The sequence below is a fragment of the Chiroxiphia lanceolata genome, chromosome 26, assembly GCF_009829145.1.
Source record: "Chiroxiphia lanceolata isolate bChiLan1 chromosome 26, bChiLan1.pri, whole genome shotgun sequence".
NCBI lineage: Eukaryota > Metazoa > Chordata > Aves > Passeriformes > Pipridae > Chiroxiphia > Chiroxiphia lanceolata.
The window spans coordinates 3,958,048-3,974,054 of NC_045662.1; the positions used below are offsets into that span (position 1 = coordinate 3,958,048).

General features: G+C 58.8%; 2 protein-coding genes across 6 annotated transcripts in view; one reads left to right on the forward strand and one right to left on the reverse strand.

The window, feature by feature from the left end:
* Window positions 1-13,735, forward strand: part of ZNF385C (zinc finger protein 385C) — a 55,930-nt gene extending 42,195 nt beyond the window's left edge. For 3 of the 4 annotated variants that reach the window (XM_032711624.1, XM_032711626.1, XM_032711627.1), the window contains exons 2-8: window positions 2,432-2,574; window positions 5,857-5,967; window positions 7,522-7,693; window positions 8,140-8,469; window positions 9,951-10,138; window positions 10,313-10,426; window positions 10,709-13,735. In XM_032711624.1, the coding sequence (XP_032567515.1) occupies window positions 2,432-2,574; window positions 5,857-5,967; window positions 7,522-7,693; window positions 8,140-8,469; window positions 9,951-10,138; window positions 10,313-10,426; window positions 10,709-10,933 (1,283 nt within the window). In that variant the 3' untranslated portion in view covers window positions 10,934-13,735. Of the gene's footprint in view, window positions 1-35; window positions 57-2,431; window positions 2,575-5,856; window positions 5,968-7,521; window positions 7,694-8,139; window positions 8,470-9,950; window positions 10,139-10,312; window positions 10,427-10,708 lie in introns of those variants that run through there. The other variant, XM_032711628.1, reaches the window with a different exon arrangement.
* Window positions 13,736-13,743: 8 nt separating this feature from the next.
* On the reverse strand, window positions 13,744-15,886 carry NKIRAS2 (NFKB inhibitor interacting Ras like 2). Of its 2 annotated transcripts, XM_032711630.1 has the most exons (4): window positions 15,723-15,860; window positions 15,436-15,513; window positions 15,272-15,338; window positions 14,685-14,895 (listed from the first exon to the last, which is right to left on the reverse strand). In XM_032711630.1, exons 1-4 carry the CDS (start codon window positions 15,814-15,816, stop codon window positions 14,799-14,801), a joined length of 336 nt encoding a protein of 111 aa, XP_032567521.1. In that variant the 5' UTR covers window positions 15,817-15,860; the 3' UTR covers window positions 14,685-14,798. The 2 variants fall into 2 exon arrangements, with proteins under 2 accessions (XP_032567520.1, XP_032567521.1); XM_032711629.1 differs by having other exon boundaries at window positions 13,744-14,895; window positions 15,272-15,513; window positions 15,723-15,886.
* Window positions 15,887-16,007: the final 121 nt, after the last annotated feature.

Below are 16,007 nucleotides of genomic sequence, written 5' to 3' on the forward strand. Positions count from 1 at the left end.
GGGATGCCATTCACCAGCACAGCCCAGCCCACCACTGGCCGTGCTCGTCACCTTGGGTAAGGTCGTGTCATTCTATACAGACCTGGGGCCCTGCCACTCTCCTCAAAGCAAATCCCTGTAATTGAGTGTCTAATTAATACCTAAAAATACTGCCCTCAGCTGCTGCCGGAATCTGCCCTGCAGCAAAGGTAAGGCAGGACCGGCAGTGCCATGGCCCTGTAACCTTGGGAAGGTGCCCCAGGAGCATCACGTGGGTGCCCCAGTGGAGTGCTGTGGCATTCTGGGCAGCTTTGATGGCACTGGGGTGGCTTCAGCCCTTTTCCTGCTCCCAAGGGTCTTGTCAGGGGCAAAACCGGGGGGAAAAGGTCCTGACCCTCCAAAGGGTCTTACTGGGATTTCTGGGCTCTCTCCAACCACCTGGTTTATCCCAGCCCAGAAATATGTTTAATCCACAAATCTGAGCTCAAGGATGTGCCAAAGAGGTTGGTGTATCTTGTCTGTACTGTTGTGGGCAGCAGCTGCTGTGGGTGGTGGCTGTCCCTGGGACTCTGTGTCCCCTCAGCGTCCCCCCTGTGCCTGCGCAGTGCAGGAGCTGCTCCCTAGGGAGTGAACCCCTCAACTGAGCTGCAACATCCCTTTATGTGGTTACTGATGTTGGAGGAGGAGACAATTGCCTGCCCTCTTGTTCTTCCCAGATATATATATTTACATGTACATATATTTTATGTTTTTAAGGCCGGTGCAGTCGGTGCAAACTGCACTGACAGTGGTGATCAGCACCCCTCGTGATCCAGCCCCAACTGCCTTCACTGCTGCTCTCTCATGGGGCCGCTTGTGCTGGGGGGTCCTCGGGCAGCTCCCACGGCGCTGGCTGGGCTGTCTCAGATGATTTGATGCAGAAACACTGTTTCACGCCTCAGAAGGTTAATTATGCACTGCTCACCCAGTCCTGCTCGCTGCTGCTCCCTCCTCATTGCTGCTGCTGCTGTAATGTTATTTATTTATTTTTAAGCAGTTTCACAGATTTCCCTTCTGGGCGACTCTGGAATTAACTCGATCAGTGCACGCCTGATGAAGCAAACTGTAATTCCTCCCTGGAGTCAGGCCTGGCTCGGGGATGGCTCCGGCGCCGTGGCAGAGCCGCCGCGTGCGCTCGCCCAGAAAGAGGTCGTTGGTGCCCGTGGGGCCGGCGGCGAGTGCTCGCTGCTCAAATCCAGGGGATCTCTTGAACTTTGAATTTCAGATTCATGTCTCGGCTCCTGCACCAGCTGGGATTGGCACAGGGTGGGTGCAGAGCAGAGTAAGGAGCAGCACCAGCCTGGGGTCCTTGTCCTGCACAACCAGTGTAGGGTGTAGGGGGCTGGAGGAGGGCTCAGGCTCAGCACTGTCACGAAGAGGTGCTGGTGGTGATGGCTCCCAGTCAGTGTTCCTGCTGTGGGAGCAGCAGATCCCCCCGACACCCTCCCACAAGGAGTGTTCTCTCCTCTGCTGGGACGGTGGGATAGGGTCACGCTGTGCTGTGGCAGGGGGTCCACGATGCCTTTGAGGTGAAGAACCCAAAAATCAAAAAAACAAAGGATGTTGGCCTTGTCCTTGCTGCAGGTGGAGGGACAGGGCTGTGAATGGGCTGGAGGAAGCTTGAAGCCGTGTGGGATGCGAATGGGCTCCTCTAGCTCAGCATTCTGAAACCATTTCTGACTTATTATGTTTGATTAATTCATTTTTTTTGTTTTAGCTTTTCCCTCTCCTCTCTCTCAGAGCTGGGCAGGGACCCCCTCTGCCACTCAGAGGATGCTTTCCTGTGCTCATCATCTGTGATGAGCCTGACTGGAAACCTGGGATGGGGAGCAGGCTGGAGACAGATCCCTCTGCTTGGCCTTCCTTCCTTCCCTCCCTCCCTCCTTTCCTCCGTCCCACGAGTGTTTTCTTTTTAGACAGAACATTATTAATAACCCCAGGCTATTTTTAAGTCGCACACCAGAGCGCGTGGTTCGTTTGCGGGTGACGGGGAGCGGCGGCTGCAGTGCGGGAGCAGGGGCAGCTCAGCCTCTGCCCCTGGTCCTTCATCCACTGCTGGCAGCCAAAACCTCACTGTCCAGGTGAGGAACCCCCATGGTGCTGTCGTGGGGGAGCCCAGGGAAGGGGCTGCTTCCCTGGGGGAGGTTTTGACACCTTTTGGAGGGTTCAGAGCGAGCTCCTGCACGTGTCCACGCTCTGACGTGGAGGCAGCTGCATTCAGCTTCAAACTGGGCTGCTGGTTTTGAACCTGAAAGACAAAGGGGTGCCCAGGGCCACCCTGGGCTGTGACCTTTCACTGAGGAGTGTCCATCCACAGCAGATGTCCCTGCGTGCCATGTCTCAGGTGCCTGGTCTCCCCACTGTGAGCAGGGACCACCAGTGCTAATGCTGCTCTTTCCCTTTGCCTACCCAGGTCCCTCCGGACACAGCAGCCCCCTCTTAGCATCATTGCCCATCCCTGGACGGCCCCTTCACCCCCCCTTGGACATCAAGCACTTTCTGACCTTCAGGCTCAACGGGACATCACCGCTCAACCTGTTCCCCAACTTCAACACGGTGAGTCCCTGGAGGTGGGTGGGCATTTGGCTGTTGGACCCATCTTCCCCTGCAGCAGTCCCTCCTTTACATGGCACTGCTCCTTGAATCCCACCAGGTAGTTTCTGGTTTAATTCCCAGGGTCTTTGGCTGCTGGACACCAGTTCAACACGCCTGCCCTGCCCTTAGCTCAGAGCAATTCCTGCCCAGCCAGCGCCTGTCGGTACCAGAATTAAAAACGTGGTTCATTTTAACCAAGATCAATTGGATTTTGCCCCTGGAATCAATAGTAATAAAGTAGCTCTGGAGAGCAGTTCATTAGTTGAAAAATAAATAAGGAAAAGGAAAGAAAGAGAGAGAAGGTGTTACAGATATGAGGAGTGTGGCTGGTGCTGTGGGTGTTGGGGAGTCGGGGTGATAGGGGAACTGCTCCCACCCAAATGTTCTATTAGACAGATAAACCAACAGTGTGTTGGGTGTGCAATGGTGTTTTCCCCATGCCATGCTGCTTCCCCAGGCTGGTCCCAGCCCTGTGGGGGTCTCCACCCCCTGAGTGCTGCCCAGCATTGCTGTGGGGCAGATTCTGCCTCAGGAAGGGCAGTGGGCCCCAGGGCTGCTCCCCCTCTCCCCTCCTGAGACAGGGCTGGCGTTTCAGGGTTCAGAAAATGCCCGTGATTTTCTCTCATGATCCTGGAAACGGTACTTTCCTGAGCCCCCTCCATGCTCGCCAGCCTTTTGTGAGTGGCATTGAGCTTAAACCTGCTCGGAAGGTGCAAATTATCGCCGAGATCTTCAAAGACGGCGCAGGAATTAAGCACAGGATTCCTGTTGCTGTTGAATGGGATTCAGGCGTCTGAGTCCCTTAAGCTCTTTTGAAGCCCCAGCCCAGCCTCTCCCTGGCTAATGAGCAGGAACACAAACACAGGACAGGAGGGGTTTTGATGCCATTACGGTTCCTGCTCTTTGTCTGGGCTCTTTTTTTAGTCACTGGAGTCAGGAGTGAACTTGACCCAGCGCCTGTTGTTCACTCCCCTCAGCTCCCGCCTGCCGCTGCCTCGGCGCGTGTTCACCCTGGTTTAGTGCTTTAAAAAAATCAGTAGTTTGGAATATGAATCTGGTACTTGCTGGGGCCGCACAGTGTCGCACGGCTGCTGTGCTCCATGGGGGCTCCTGCCGTGGAGGATGGGTTGGACATGGATGGAGATGCCAGGGGAGGCTGTCACGGCTGTTCAGGCACCTGGAGTGAAGTGCTCTGAGCTCAGACCTGAGCCTGGCGTGTGCTGTTGGCTGAGCAGTGCCAGGGCTGATGGTCTGGAACACTTTGCACTTGGAGCAGGTCATGGGGCTCCCATGAACCCAGCAGTTGTTTTACTCTGAAGCGAGCAAAACCCTTCCAAGCTGCCTGCTGCCACTCAGAGCAACAACCAGGAATAAAAACCCCTAACATAGCACAGGAGGCACGTTCTGTGCTCCAAAGGCCCTTCCCTGCTCTTGAGATGTTGCAAATCCCCAGGACCTAGCAGCGCCTCGTAAAACTCCGTCAGGAGACACGGTCTGAACGGATGCTGCATCCCTGTGAATTCCCAATCCTGACCTCAGGGGCCACAGGGAGCTCAGCACAGGGATTGCTATTTATATCGACAGGAACATCCAGGGATAAATCAAGTAATGTGAGTCAATACAAATTGACTATACAGCTGGGATTTTTATTCCCCAAGAGTGTGGTGTCCAGAGCCAGCCTCTGTTGCCGGCTCCGTTCTGCTGGAAACCACTGGGAAGCTCCTCAGCCTCCGGCTGTGGGTGCCGGTACGTACGGCGGTGGCACAGCCCCCACTGGCCCCGTGGGAGCTGTGGGGGCTTTTCTGTATCCAAGATAGCTGTGAGGGTGTGGTTGAGACCAGGACAGTCTCTGTCTGCATTTGTGTTCTCGTGCCAGCATCTTTCCTCTGCATCCTCCTTTGATCCCTGCTCTGCTCCTGCTGCGGTGCTTGGGGCATGGATGAGCCCACGGGAGCCGGTGGTGCTCCGTGGGAGCCAGTGGTGATTGATGAGATCTGGTGATGCTCAGTGGGAGCAACCAGTTGGAACCTGGTAGCTGACATTGCTGGGAAGGTTGGAGCCATTTTTCTTTTCTGAAAGAAGAGGTGGGTGTTTCTCTGGAAAACAAGCGCCAGCCCCACAGCCCATCAGCGTGGGGATGCTGCCAGCAGCACGTTGCAATGTTTGTCGTCAGGCATGGAGCAGCATCTTGGCCATCTGTAGCTTCCTCCGGGTCTCTGCCGAACCCCAAATGCCTCTTCATTTATATGCCAGATAAGTGAGTAAAATTTCATAGCAAACAGGCACTTCATTAATCACCTGCTTTTACCATTCTGCTCACTCCTGGAAAGGAATTTGGGGTCTTGATAATGGCACTGTTGTCCAGGCATGTGCCTCGAAGACTGATGCACCTGTCTCGGCAGCGAAATAGCTTTGCAGAGAAATACGATCGCTGAAAACCCCGGGCTCTCCTGACAGCAGGACTCAGATAAGATAATCTCCCTGTGCCACAGGGTAGGGAACAATAGTTGCATTATAGATTAGAGCCACGCTCAGACAAAGAAGTTATTCTTATGTTTTCTCCCTTAATAAATGCATTTTGTTTAAAACAATTATGGCTTTTGGAACCACTTTGGTGCCTGGGCTGCGGAATGAGGCCGAGCCCTGGGGTGAGACAGAAGGGCCGGGGGCTGGCAGTGGCCACATGGTCAGCCCCATTGTGGCCCCAGGCAGGCTGGATGATGGACAGTGCTCCTGGCAGGTCACTGAAGCAGGTCTGTGTGTACCCAGCCCAGGGAGTGAGTTGTCATCATTGGGTTTGAGCAGGTGCAGTGCCCCAGAGCAGTGGGGCAGCCCAGAGGGGCTTTCATGGGCACTGTGCCTCAGGCGAGCTGTGTCCATGGCTGTGGGCACTGGTGTCAAACAGTAATTTGCCAGCTGTGACACCAGTGACTGAGGTGGGGAGGGACAGGGGACATGGAGACACACTGGGACAGACAGGGTCTCATCACCTCTGCCAGACCACAGCTGACCATCAGACCCTACAAGTTTGGTGGATATAAGGATGGTTTAAGCAGGACAGGAGTCGGTGTTGACACACTGCCTCAGCAGCCACAGCCCCTCGCTCCCAGTGTGAGATCTGTGGTGTTGGCAGCGGCTCCTCAGGAGCGTGGCAGGCGTGGGGGTCACCGGGTCGTGGTGCCACGCCAGGGCAGCCATCAGGATGTGGCACCAAGCCACCCTCTGCCCTCCCTCCCCTTCCAGATGGACCCGGTGCAGAAGGCAGTGATCAGCCACACCTTTGGAGTGCCGGCCCCACTCAAGAAGAAGCAGTTCATATCCTGCAACATCTGCCACCTACGCTTCAACTCTGCGGTAAGCAGGGCCAGAGGTGGGGCTGGGGTGAGTGGGGCACATGGGGCCAGCACTGGAGCAGGGGCATCCCAAGATGATGGGCCATACTACTCATCCACCAAAGCTGCCAGTGCTTGGTGTCAGGCAGCGTGGGGGCTGTGGGAGCTGCTCTTGCCTCCCCAAGCCCTGTGCCCTTGCCAGTCTCTGCCACCCGTGGAGGAGCTGTCCCAGCCTGGCCATGCTGCATCCACAGCACCTGGGGCTGGTGCTGCTCTGCTACCGAAACTTAGCAGTTCTGGGCTTCACAATTCCTCTCTGCAGCCAGGGGGCTTGGGGAAAAGCATTGCTTCCCTGTTCCAGGCTTCATCCCTGCTGGTAGTGCTGTGCCAGGAGAGTTGGTCCCACCACATGCTCCCAGTGCTCCCATGAGCACCCCGTGTCCCTGTCCCCGCTCTGCCCATCCCTGCCCGTGTCCCCCCCAGGTTCCCCCACGGGAGTGTGTGCTGGCACAGACCCTCACAGCCCGCGGGTGTTCTGGCACAGCGGTGGTGACCTACTTTGGCTGCACCCAGTCCCATTCCAGCCCTGATATCCAGGGGGAGTTTATTGTCTTTGCTAATGAGGCACCACGCTCCGACGGGCCCTTTGCTTTCCCACGTACTGGCCGTCGGCCCTGACCACTGTTCCCAGCCCTTGGAAAGCCACGGGGGGAGGGAAGGGAAGGGATGGGATGCTTCCCCCTGCCAAGCCCTGGAAGCCTCAGCTGGCCCCCAGGATCATTGTGCAAATTAATCTGTGCTGCTCAGGGGTACAGTGTCTAATTCATACTGGGGTTCCTTTCCATAAATTGCCAAGCTGGAGTTGTTTTGGGGGACAATACAGCATTGTCCCCACTGGGAGGACACCAATGCTTGGAGGATTTTCTTTTGTGGCTGTTTTTATCAGTTCGGTGCAGACATGAACCCGTCAGAGTCGCGCTTCATTATCCAGTGTTTGCTGGGAGAGAGGAGCCGGGGGACGTGAACCGAGTGTTGGACAACCCTTAGGATACAGTGGGAGACATGTCGTCCCCACTGATGAACCTCTTTATTTCATTTTTACAGCAACAATTCATTCTACATATCTGGAGTCATAAATTTTGCCTGAAAGCTGCTTTTAGGAGTGACTTGATGCATTTAATCAGAGCAGGGTCCTTATCTCAGCCGTGCAACATGGTGATGTCTTAGAGAGTGACACCTCGGCCCCAATATGTCGCTGTCAGAGCAGGCTGGGGGGAGGAGAGATGTGGCTCTGTGTTACACCCCATTGCCAACACCCTCTCTGTGTTACAGTCCATTGCCAACACCCCCTCTGTATTACACCCCCCTACCAGCATCCCCCCGTGTTACACCCTGCTCCCAACAGCCCCTCTGCAGTAGTCGTGGCCCTGGGGGTGGATGTCACCGAGGATGGGCTGTACTGGAAATGTGCCTGAGCAGCCACATCCCAGGGCTGGCCTCGTAACGTGCCCTCTCTGTGCCCATCCTTCTGTCTGGCGGCTGCATCAACATGGTCATCCCGGTCTTTTGCCCCCAGAACCAGGCAGAAGCCCACTACAAAGGGCACAAGCACGCGCGGAGGCTGAAGGCCATCGAGGCCATGAAGAACAAGCAGAAGGTGGTGGGGGCTGCAGCGGGGACCCCCGGCCAGGACAGTGCAGCCGACCTGTCCCCCATCCCTGAGGGCAGTGGGGAGCCCGGCAGCACAGGTATAGGAAGGGGGGGACGGGGCTGGGGAGGCTGCAATTAGCACGGTAGAGATGCCACTGCCAGCGTTCATAAATGAGCTTCTGTGCTCTGCCCGTGTGACAGGCTGAGCACAGGAACCTGAGCTGTGTCCTGGGGGGAGCCTGGCCCTGGGCATCCCTGTGGCTGTGGGGGGATGGCCGGTGTTTTCCCTGTGGTTTGGTGTCTCTGGGAGGTGTTTCGTATGGATGTGGGAGAGGAAGCGATCTCTACCTCACACATCCCCAGGGCTCTGCCACATGCAGGGACAGCCCTGGTGGGAGCGTGGACACATGCAGACAGTGCCGGAGATGGTCTCGGGGAGAATGGCAGGTGCTCCCTGAAATCCAGAAAACCTGTTCAGGCACAGAGAACTTTCTGCCCATTTCTTTCTCTTTCCCGTTTCCCCCTTTCCTTCCCTACCCTGCAGCTGACGCCAGCAGCCCGCAGGAGCCAGAGGGTGAGGGCAGCAGCCTGGGGCTGGCGCCCAGCACTGAGGAATCACCCACGGATCTGCAGGGCAGCATCGCCCCTCTGGGCTCCCCACCGGCCTCTGAGCTCTCGGAGGGCACCTCTGATGCCACCAGCGTGGCCTCCTCGTCCGCCCAGGCAGCCGAGGCACAGGCTGCTGAGTCGGGCAGCAGCGTCAGCTCAGCCCCTGAGAGCGAGAAGGAGGGGAAGAAGAGCAAACAGCACCTGTACTGTCCCACCTGCAAAGTGACTGTCAACTCCCTGTCCCAGCTGGAGGCTCACAACACCGGTAAGGGCATCACTGCAGGGACAGGGGGATGGGCTGCTCCGTTGTTGGGGTTTCAAGCAAAATCATGCCCCATCACCAAATGGCCTCGTGGGGAAGCAGCGAGCTTTAATGAGTGTTGCTGTAATTAAAAAGGGTTCGTTAAGGTGGCCTTCACAGATAAGCTGTGGGGCTTTACCTGGGCTGCAGCTTCTGTGGTGAATTTTCTCGAGGTCGAATGCTCTTATTGTTCATGTCTCAATTAAGGACATTTCCAGCTACATTTAATCAAGTGATTGAGGCAACTTTATATTCCATTTGGCTTGAAGCTGATAGCCAGGGCCTCTTCCAGACCCAGGATAATCCTTCCCAAAGCAGCTTGGTGGTCTGGGCTCATCGTAGAGAAGTGCCTTGGGAATCCAACAAGCTTTGGAGCCCCACAGTCAGTGAAGGCTCCTGGGCTGTACAGGGCAGCCCCTCAGGGAGGTCACAGGTGGGGGGTGCTGAGGGTCCCCCTGAAACCTGGGGGTGGCCAGACACCCACCCCTGGGGCGGTGGTGGGTGTGGCAGCCACAGTACAGGGGCACCCAGCAGGGTCTGTGGGCCCTGCAGCATCAGATCCTGACTCGCCCCTTTCTCTGGAGGATGCTAAAACGGAATGGGCATCTCAGTTTTAAATGGAAGGTCCTTCTCTCCCCCAGTTCAGCAAGAACTGGGAACCAGTTCTCCCATCCCAGCTGCCCACTGGGGTGGCAGCAGCCGCTGTGTGCAGGGTTGGCTCAGGACACCGCTGCGGCTTAGCTGCAGACATGTCCTTTTGCTTTTGTCAGCTCCAGTTACGAATTTAGGAGCTGATTTGGGGAAAAAGAACAAACAAACAAACGTTTGCAGGCTGGCGCTGCTCTGCGGCCGTCACACGGCTCCTTGCTTCACGCCTTAAAAAATAGAATGAATTAGCAGGGGCTTAAATTACTTGCCCCCCATGCGCCCCCGCCGTCCTGGCGCTGGCAGGGGTAGGACAGAGCGCCCTGTCCCCAGGTGTGCGGGGATTTCGGGTTCCTCCTTCCTCGCCTGCTGTGACCCAGCTGAGCTATTCCTGGCTCCGCAGCGGCTCCGCTCTGACCTTGGGCACGGCTCAGATGCTGCAGCACGGCGGGCGACGAGTGCCCGGCCCTGCAGACTGTGCTAACGCCCGGGGACAGGCGACAGGCTCCAGCACACGCTCAAAATAGTAGCTTCTGTGAAGGTCTGGCACATGTTGGGGGGGGGTCTCTGGAAAGCTGAGCATCTCTGGTCTGCCTGTGACATGAGGCTTGGCAGGGTTTGGGAATGGGCTGCACAGTGCCGGCAAGAGTCCGGGCTCCCAGGCAGCTCCCTGTCCCCCTCTGCCTGCAAGTGCTGCCAGGCACAGGCTGGTGTGGGTTTCCTGGTGCTGTCGGAGGGCACCGTCCCTGCTGCCACAGCACAGGGCTGGGATGGGTTTGCTGAGTGTCCCCTCTCACCAGGCGCCAAGCACAAGTCAATGCTGGAAGGTCACGGCACCCAGCTGCGGCGAGGCCGGGGCAAGCTGCTCTCCCGGGCAGGGCACAAGTCCAAGCGGATCGGGAACAAGGGCAGCATCAACATCCAGAACAAGGCGTTTCACTGCCAAGTGTGCGAGATCTACGTGAACTCGGAGACTCAGCTCAAGCAGGTGATGATGGCCTGGGAGTGCAGGGGGACAGGGTGTGGGTGGGCAGGGGCTTGGGGCAGGTACCTGATGGTCCCTGAAGGGTGAGGAGCATCTCCTGTGGACCCAAACTGCGCAGTGCCGTGGGTCTCCCCTCACTGTCCTGGCTCCCAATGATCCAGTTGTTTTCCTCCCCAGCACATGAGCAGCCGGCGACACAAAGACAGGCTGGCGGGGAAGCCGCCCAAGCCTAAGTACAGCCCCTACAACAAGCTGCAGAAGAACGCTGCCCTCGCAGTGAGTATTCTCAAGGTACCTGTCTCCCTGCACAGCACCCTCGCTCGCCATCAGCCATCCCTGCAGTGAGTCACAGGAGCTGCTTCTCTTAAATCTCAGTTCACATCACCACACCTCAGCTGCTCCCCTCACAGAAGGTGGCCTGTGGGGGGGGGGGTGGATTCAAGTCTTTATTCTTGGGAAGGCCAGAATAGGGATAACTTGGGAGTGCTTTGGCAGCAGCATTCACAATGGCAGCACTTGTGATTCCTCCACCTTTTCCACGATCTCATGGAGTCTCCTCCTCCCTCCCTGCAGTCCAAGCTGGCTTTGCAGAAGCACCTCACCAAAACCCTGGCGACCCGCTTCCTGCCGAGCCCGCTCACCGCCGCTGCCGTCTGCGCCATGCCCGGCCCCCTCGCCCTGCGACCGGCCACTGCCACCACCCTCTTCCAAGCCCCGATCCTCGGACCAGCCCTTTTCCGAACGCCGCCGGCCCACGTCCGCACCACGCCGGGCCCCATCGTCTTCGCACCCTACTAGAGCTGCTGGCCCGCCGAGGGTCCTGTGCTGCGGGGGCTGCGCGGGGCAGGGCAGCGCTCCCACTACCTGCTCTCCTGGCTGGTGGGAAACCGTAGTCATAGACATCAAACCCAGATTCTCCTTTGCTTGGAGCGGGCTCCTGCTGGAGCGAGGTGCCCCGGCAGAGCCTGGCCAGCCCTGCCACGCATCCCCACCGCTCCCCCGGCCTGCGCCGGCCCCGCTTGGCAGAGCAGCCCGTCACGGCTGGGCAGTGCACAGGAGAGGACGGTGCCTGAGTCAGCAGGACCGTCTCATGGCCATGGCCTGCCTGTCCTTGGCCTGCTGGCTGCTTCTTCATCACCCTCTCAGTTACCAGACTGGAAGGAGAGGAGCTGGCTGGTCCCTGGAAGAAGGAGTATCCTTCTGGTCCCTGCCAGCCCAATGGGAAGGGAACTGTGAGGGAAGTCTCAGCCCAGCTCTTACTGGGAGAGTAGGAGCACAGGTGGGAAGCTGGCAGTTCCCCTCTCAGCCTCGGCTGGCTGTGCCCTCACCAGCCCCACACTTGCCTGTGCTGGCTGGAGGTTTCTGTGCCACCCACCAGCCCCTCAGTTCCCACATCTCCCTACATCCCACCAGCCAAAGAGCCCCAGCGGCAGCAGGCACCAGCCACACTGACCATATCCTCACTCCAAGAGCAATAGCTGACCCCAGGGCCAGTGCCTCCCCCCTCCAAAGCACACGGGCCCTGCCCTGGCCCCAGAAGCACACAACGGGCATATGGCTGAGCCAGGCTCCCTCCCGCCCAGCGAGGCTGGGAGCGCCAGGCTGCCCGGTGCTGGGTCTCCGAGGAGGTGACCCTGTGCTTGGCACCTCTCCTTGCCTCTGTCCCACCACGAGGACAGCCCTGCCCCTACCTCCCGGGAGATGCTGTGAGGCTGAGTGAATGTCCCTAAAGCACTTTCGGTTCTCCAGTGAAAGGCAACGCTGCTGCTCACCCGCCGTGCCCGGCCCTCCAACCCCATACCCATTAGGAGCTTCCAGGGAGTTACTGATGATTCCCAAAAACAAAGGTGTCCCCAGCAGCCCGGACAATCAGGTACAAAGGAGCAGGTGGCACCTGTAGCCTGCAGAACGCTGGGCTCCAGAGGGACCCCGAGGCTGTAGCTCTGCATTTCACTGTGCTCAGACAGCCCAGCCGTGACCTGGTCTGGGACTGTGCCCGCGGCACTCCGGGTGCCCAGTGCGCTGCTGTACATGGAGACACGCAGGAGAGCTGCATCCCGAGCGGACCTTTCGCTGGAGGAACACCCCACCCCGATCTATGCAATCCAGGGGGGCAGCTCGCCCGCCGCGTTAGCCACCTGCGTTTCCCTTTGGTGCTGATGTGTCCGTACAGTCGGGAGCAGCGGTGGGAGCAGAAGAACCGATGTAACACTGAGCTCTGTCCCGTCCTCAGCCCAAGATGCTGGCTCAGACCTCTGCCGTGGCCCACGTTCCCTCCCAGCCCTCGGGAAGAGGCAGGTTGGTGTGTGCACCTGGGAATCCACACGCACAAGCACACATATCCGACGTCTTGGCCATAGGCAGCACCTGGATTTGAGGAGGATTTTGCCCAGCGTGCTCTGCTGATGCTCAGGGGGGTCCTGGCATGGGGAGCTGAACAGGAACCGGCCAATGAGCCACTCTGGTGGCTGAAACACTTCTGCTTCCCAGGGCTGGAGCCTCAGCGAGGGCAAGGAAAGCTGCCCAGAGGGAGCAGGGCACAGGGAGCTGCACACCCTGCAGGGCCTGTGGGCAGCACTGACCGTGGAGCCACCACTGTGCTGCCCCAGAGACAGGAGAGTGATGGAGCCCCTGGGAACGGATTCACCTGCCCAGGGCATCTCTGCCTCAGGGAAGGAGAAGAGTGGAGACAGGACACTGGGAGAAGAGTAAGTGGCCGTGAGTAGAGACAATGGAAAGGTCTTGCAGTGGTGATGGGAGACATGGCTCGGAGCACAGCTGAGGGAAGGGAGGCTCTGCCAGGGACAGGGAGATGGTCCCACAGCCCAGGGCACACGTGGGGATCCTGAGTCCCAGGGGACAGGAGCCTGCGCTGGTGGGGCCCCCAGCGGCAGGAGGGACGTGACCCCGGTCCCCTGTGCCACAGTGCCAACCAGCCCATGGCCAGCACGGCTCCAACCACCCCTGCCCAGCTCACTGTGCCCTTCCCAGGCCCTCAGGGTCACCCCCAGCCCAGCGGTGGCAGAAGAACAGGTCCTGTCCTGCTCCGTGTCCCTCCTGGGCCGTGCCCAGCGCCTCAGGAGCACGGGGACCCAGGAGCAGCCAGGCTCCAGCCTCCAGAGCCCCGTGGCACCGCTGGGCCTGTTCCCCTCCAGTTTGTTCCAAAAAGCCTGTGCTGGAGCTGCGGCTGCTCCGTCACCCCTCACCAGTGGAGTCCTGAGACACTCCTGTACTTGGCACTTTAACCCTGAGAAAGCCATTCCTTCTAGTAACAATAATACTGCAATGAGCTGCGTAAGAACCCCCCATTACAGCATCCCCCCTGCCAAATCCCCCTCCTGCTCTCCAAAGCATTTACTGCCTTTGACTTAGCACATGCTGTACTAGGAGTAGGGATAGTCCATAGCGCTCAGTAACATGTGCCCCTCTGTAAATAACCTTGGAGTGATGTGAAGTTTGATTTAAAAAAAAAAAACCAACAACAAAAAAAAAACAAACCCCAAATGGAATCTCCAGACTCTAGGGACTTGGCCAGTACCCTCCTGTAATGTTCATTGTATATTTTTTTGATGTACTATAACTGTTGGGAAAAAAAAAAAAGGAAAATATTTTGATAATCGAATCTCATCGCTTTATTGTGTTACTCAGTAAATAAAAGGAACAAATATAAACAGGCCAGGTCTTTTTGTCATCTCTTTTCCTACATCCAGACTACCTGAAGGGAACTGGTGTTGCTGGACAGGACTGGGACACCTGTGCCTTGGTTTTATGGTAGTTCTGAGAGGAGGCAGCACCGTGATAGGTGGGCAGGGAGAGCTGCCACAGCCTGAAGCATCCGGGTGTGCAGGGTAAGCAGAGTCCCAGCCCCTCCAGGGATCCAGGTGTGCAGGGTAAGCACAGTCCCAGTTGCTCCAAGGTCATGGCTGAGTCTGCACTCAGGAAGAGCAGGGCTGGATTGGTGGATTTGGGCATCCTGAACTCAGGAACAGCACCTGCCCTACCCTAGGCATTCCCTGGGGCAGGATGCCTGAATATTCCTGTGCATAAAGGAGCAGTGGGCACTGCCAGCTAAGGAGCTGCAGCGCAGAGCCAGCTGGGGCAGGTCCGGGAGAGCTGCTTGTCTGGAGGCAGGGCCAGCAAAAGGGCTCTTCCCACATGGTATCAGGAAATAGAAAAGAGAGAGGGAGTTCTTCCCTCCAGCCCAGCTGCAGAGCTGGCCAGCCTGTGCCTCTGCTGCCCCCTCCCAGCCTGCACCCGAGAGCAGAGGGGTCACTGGGTGAACACCGGCCTTCCTGCAGCACCTCTGACAGTGCAGAGGCCAGGCAGGGAGAAGGGTGGTCCCTGGCCCACTGCCTCTCTCATCCTCAAGGACCATTCCCAGCCCTGGGATGACTGTTCCTCCTGCCACCTGCTTCCCACAGGCTCCGTGACACCAGACAGGCTCAGCAGGAGGGGTGTGTGCAAGGGAAGCAGGGAGGTGAGGAAGAGGAGGTGGCAATGGAAGGGAAGGGGAAGAAGGCTCAGCCATCCATGGATCCGCTGCCCTTGTTCTTGCGGCTCAGGGGGAACGCAGACTTGCTCTGTGGCTGCGTCATCTTGCTGGCCAGGTAGATGAAGGGCTCGATCAGCGAGCGCCGGTCGGCCACCGAAACCTCCCACAGCTTCACCTTCTCGCCCTTGGCCCAGTGCTGGGCTGCCTCATGGTCCACCCGGCGCTGCTCCTGCAGGTCACACTTGTTGCCCAAAACCACGATGGTGACCTGTTCCAAAAGGGTGAGAAGGGCCCCTGAAGGTAACAATGGCAGCACTGCAGGGCTGCCTGGCTCTGCCCGGACACCCTTGGGGCTGGATCCAGCTCTGCCACCAATCTCCCCTCCATGTCGAGACCTTTTGAAACCCCACGGTCCCAGTGCTCCCTTGCCCTCCTCTTGTGGTCTGTGTGTCTCAAAGCAGCTCCAAAGTGGTACGGGCTGTCAAGCACCTGTAGGCTCAGAGAGCATCCCAGGACAGAGCCCATGACAGCTGAGTCTCACAGACCAGGGACCCATCACCGTCTTGCGACAAGCTGAAGCAAAGGTGAGAACCTGCCAAGGGGAGCAGACCCCACTCTGCAGCCCCTGCCCCCGGGGGACTCACCTCCTTCTTGTCCTTGGACTTGTCGATCTCCTTCTTGAGCAGCTCCACGCGCTTGAAGGACTCCTTGCTGTCGGTGCTGTAGACCAGCACGTAGCCGTCGGTGCAGGAGAAGCAGTGCTTGGGCAGCTCCAGCCCGTCCCGCAGCCCCCGCGTGTCGTAGAAGCGAACCTGCTCCCGCACCCCGCGGTCCGTCTCGATGGAGCCCACGTAAATGTCCTCCTGGGTCTCGATCATCTCCGAGCCTGGCGGGGGTGGGCAGGGGACACGTGGGGACCCTGCCGGGGGTCTGGCCCCGGCACAGCCCGGGGAGATGCCCCGCCGGGCGGGCTGTGCCCTCCCGCACCTCCCGTGTTTAGGGGTGAGCAGGGACAGCCCTGCCCAGCGCCGGCCCCGCCCGCGGCACACGGGGCCGCCGCCTCGCCGGGGAGCAGCGAGGCAGCCCCGCACTCACCGACCACATGGTTGCCGTAGAGCAGCTGCTCGAGGATGGAGGTTTTGCCGACCGAGGCCTGCCCGCACACCACCACCTTGCAGCTCTTGCCCATCCCGCCTCACCGGCCCCGCGGGCGGGCGCGGCCGGGGCTCAGGGGCGGCGGCGCAGCGCCCCCCAGCGGGCGGGCGGACCGCAGGGCCCTGCTGCAGGGAGGGGCGTGGCGCCAACAAGACCCGCCCCCATGCCAGTGGCCCCCGCGGGCCCGCGTGCGGGCGCCCCCTGGCGGGCGAGTCGCCTCCGCCC

Bases quoted from the DNA above. Each gene is read 5' to 3' on its own strand.
- NKIRAS2 (XM_032711629.1), bottom strand. From the start codon at position 15,816: ATGGGCAAGAGCTGCAAGGTGGTGGTGTGCGGGCAGGCCTCGGTCGGC. The intron at 15,514-15,722 runs GTGAGTGCGGGG...CACCCCCGCCAG, and splicing joins CTACGGCAACCATGTGGTCG to GCTCGGAGATGATCGAGACC. The intron at 14,896-15,271 runs GTGAGTCCCCCG...CTTTTGGAACAG, and splicing joins AGTCCAAGGACAAGAAGGAG to GTCACCATCGTGGTTTTGGG.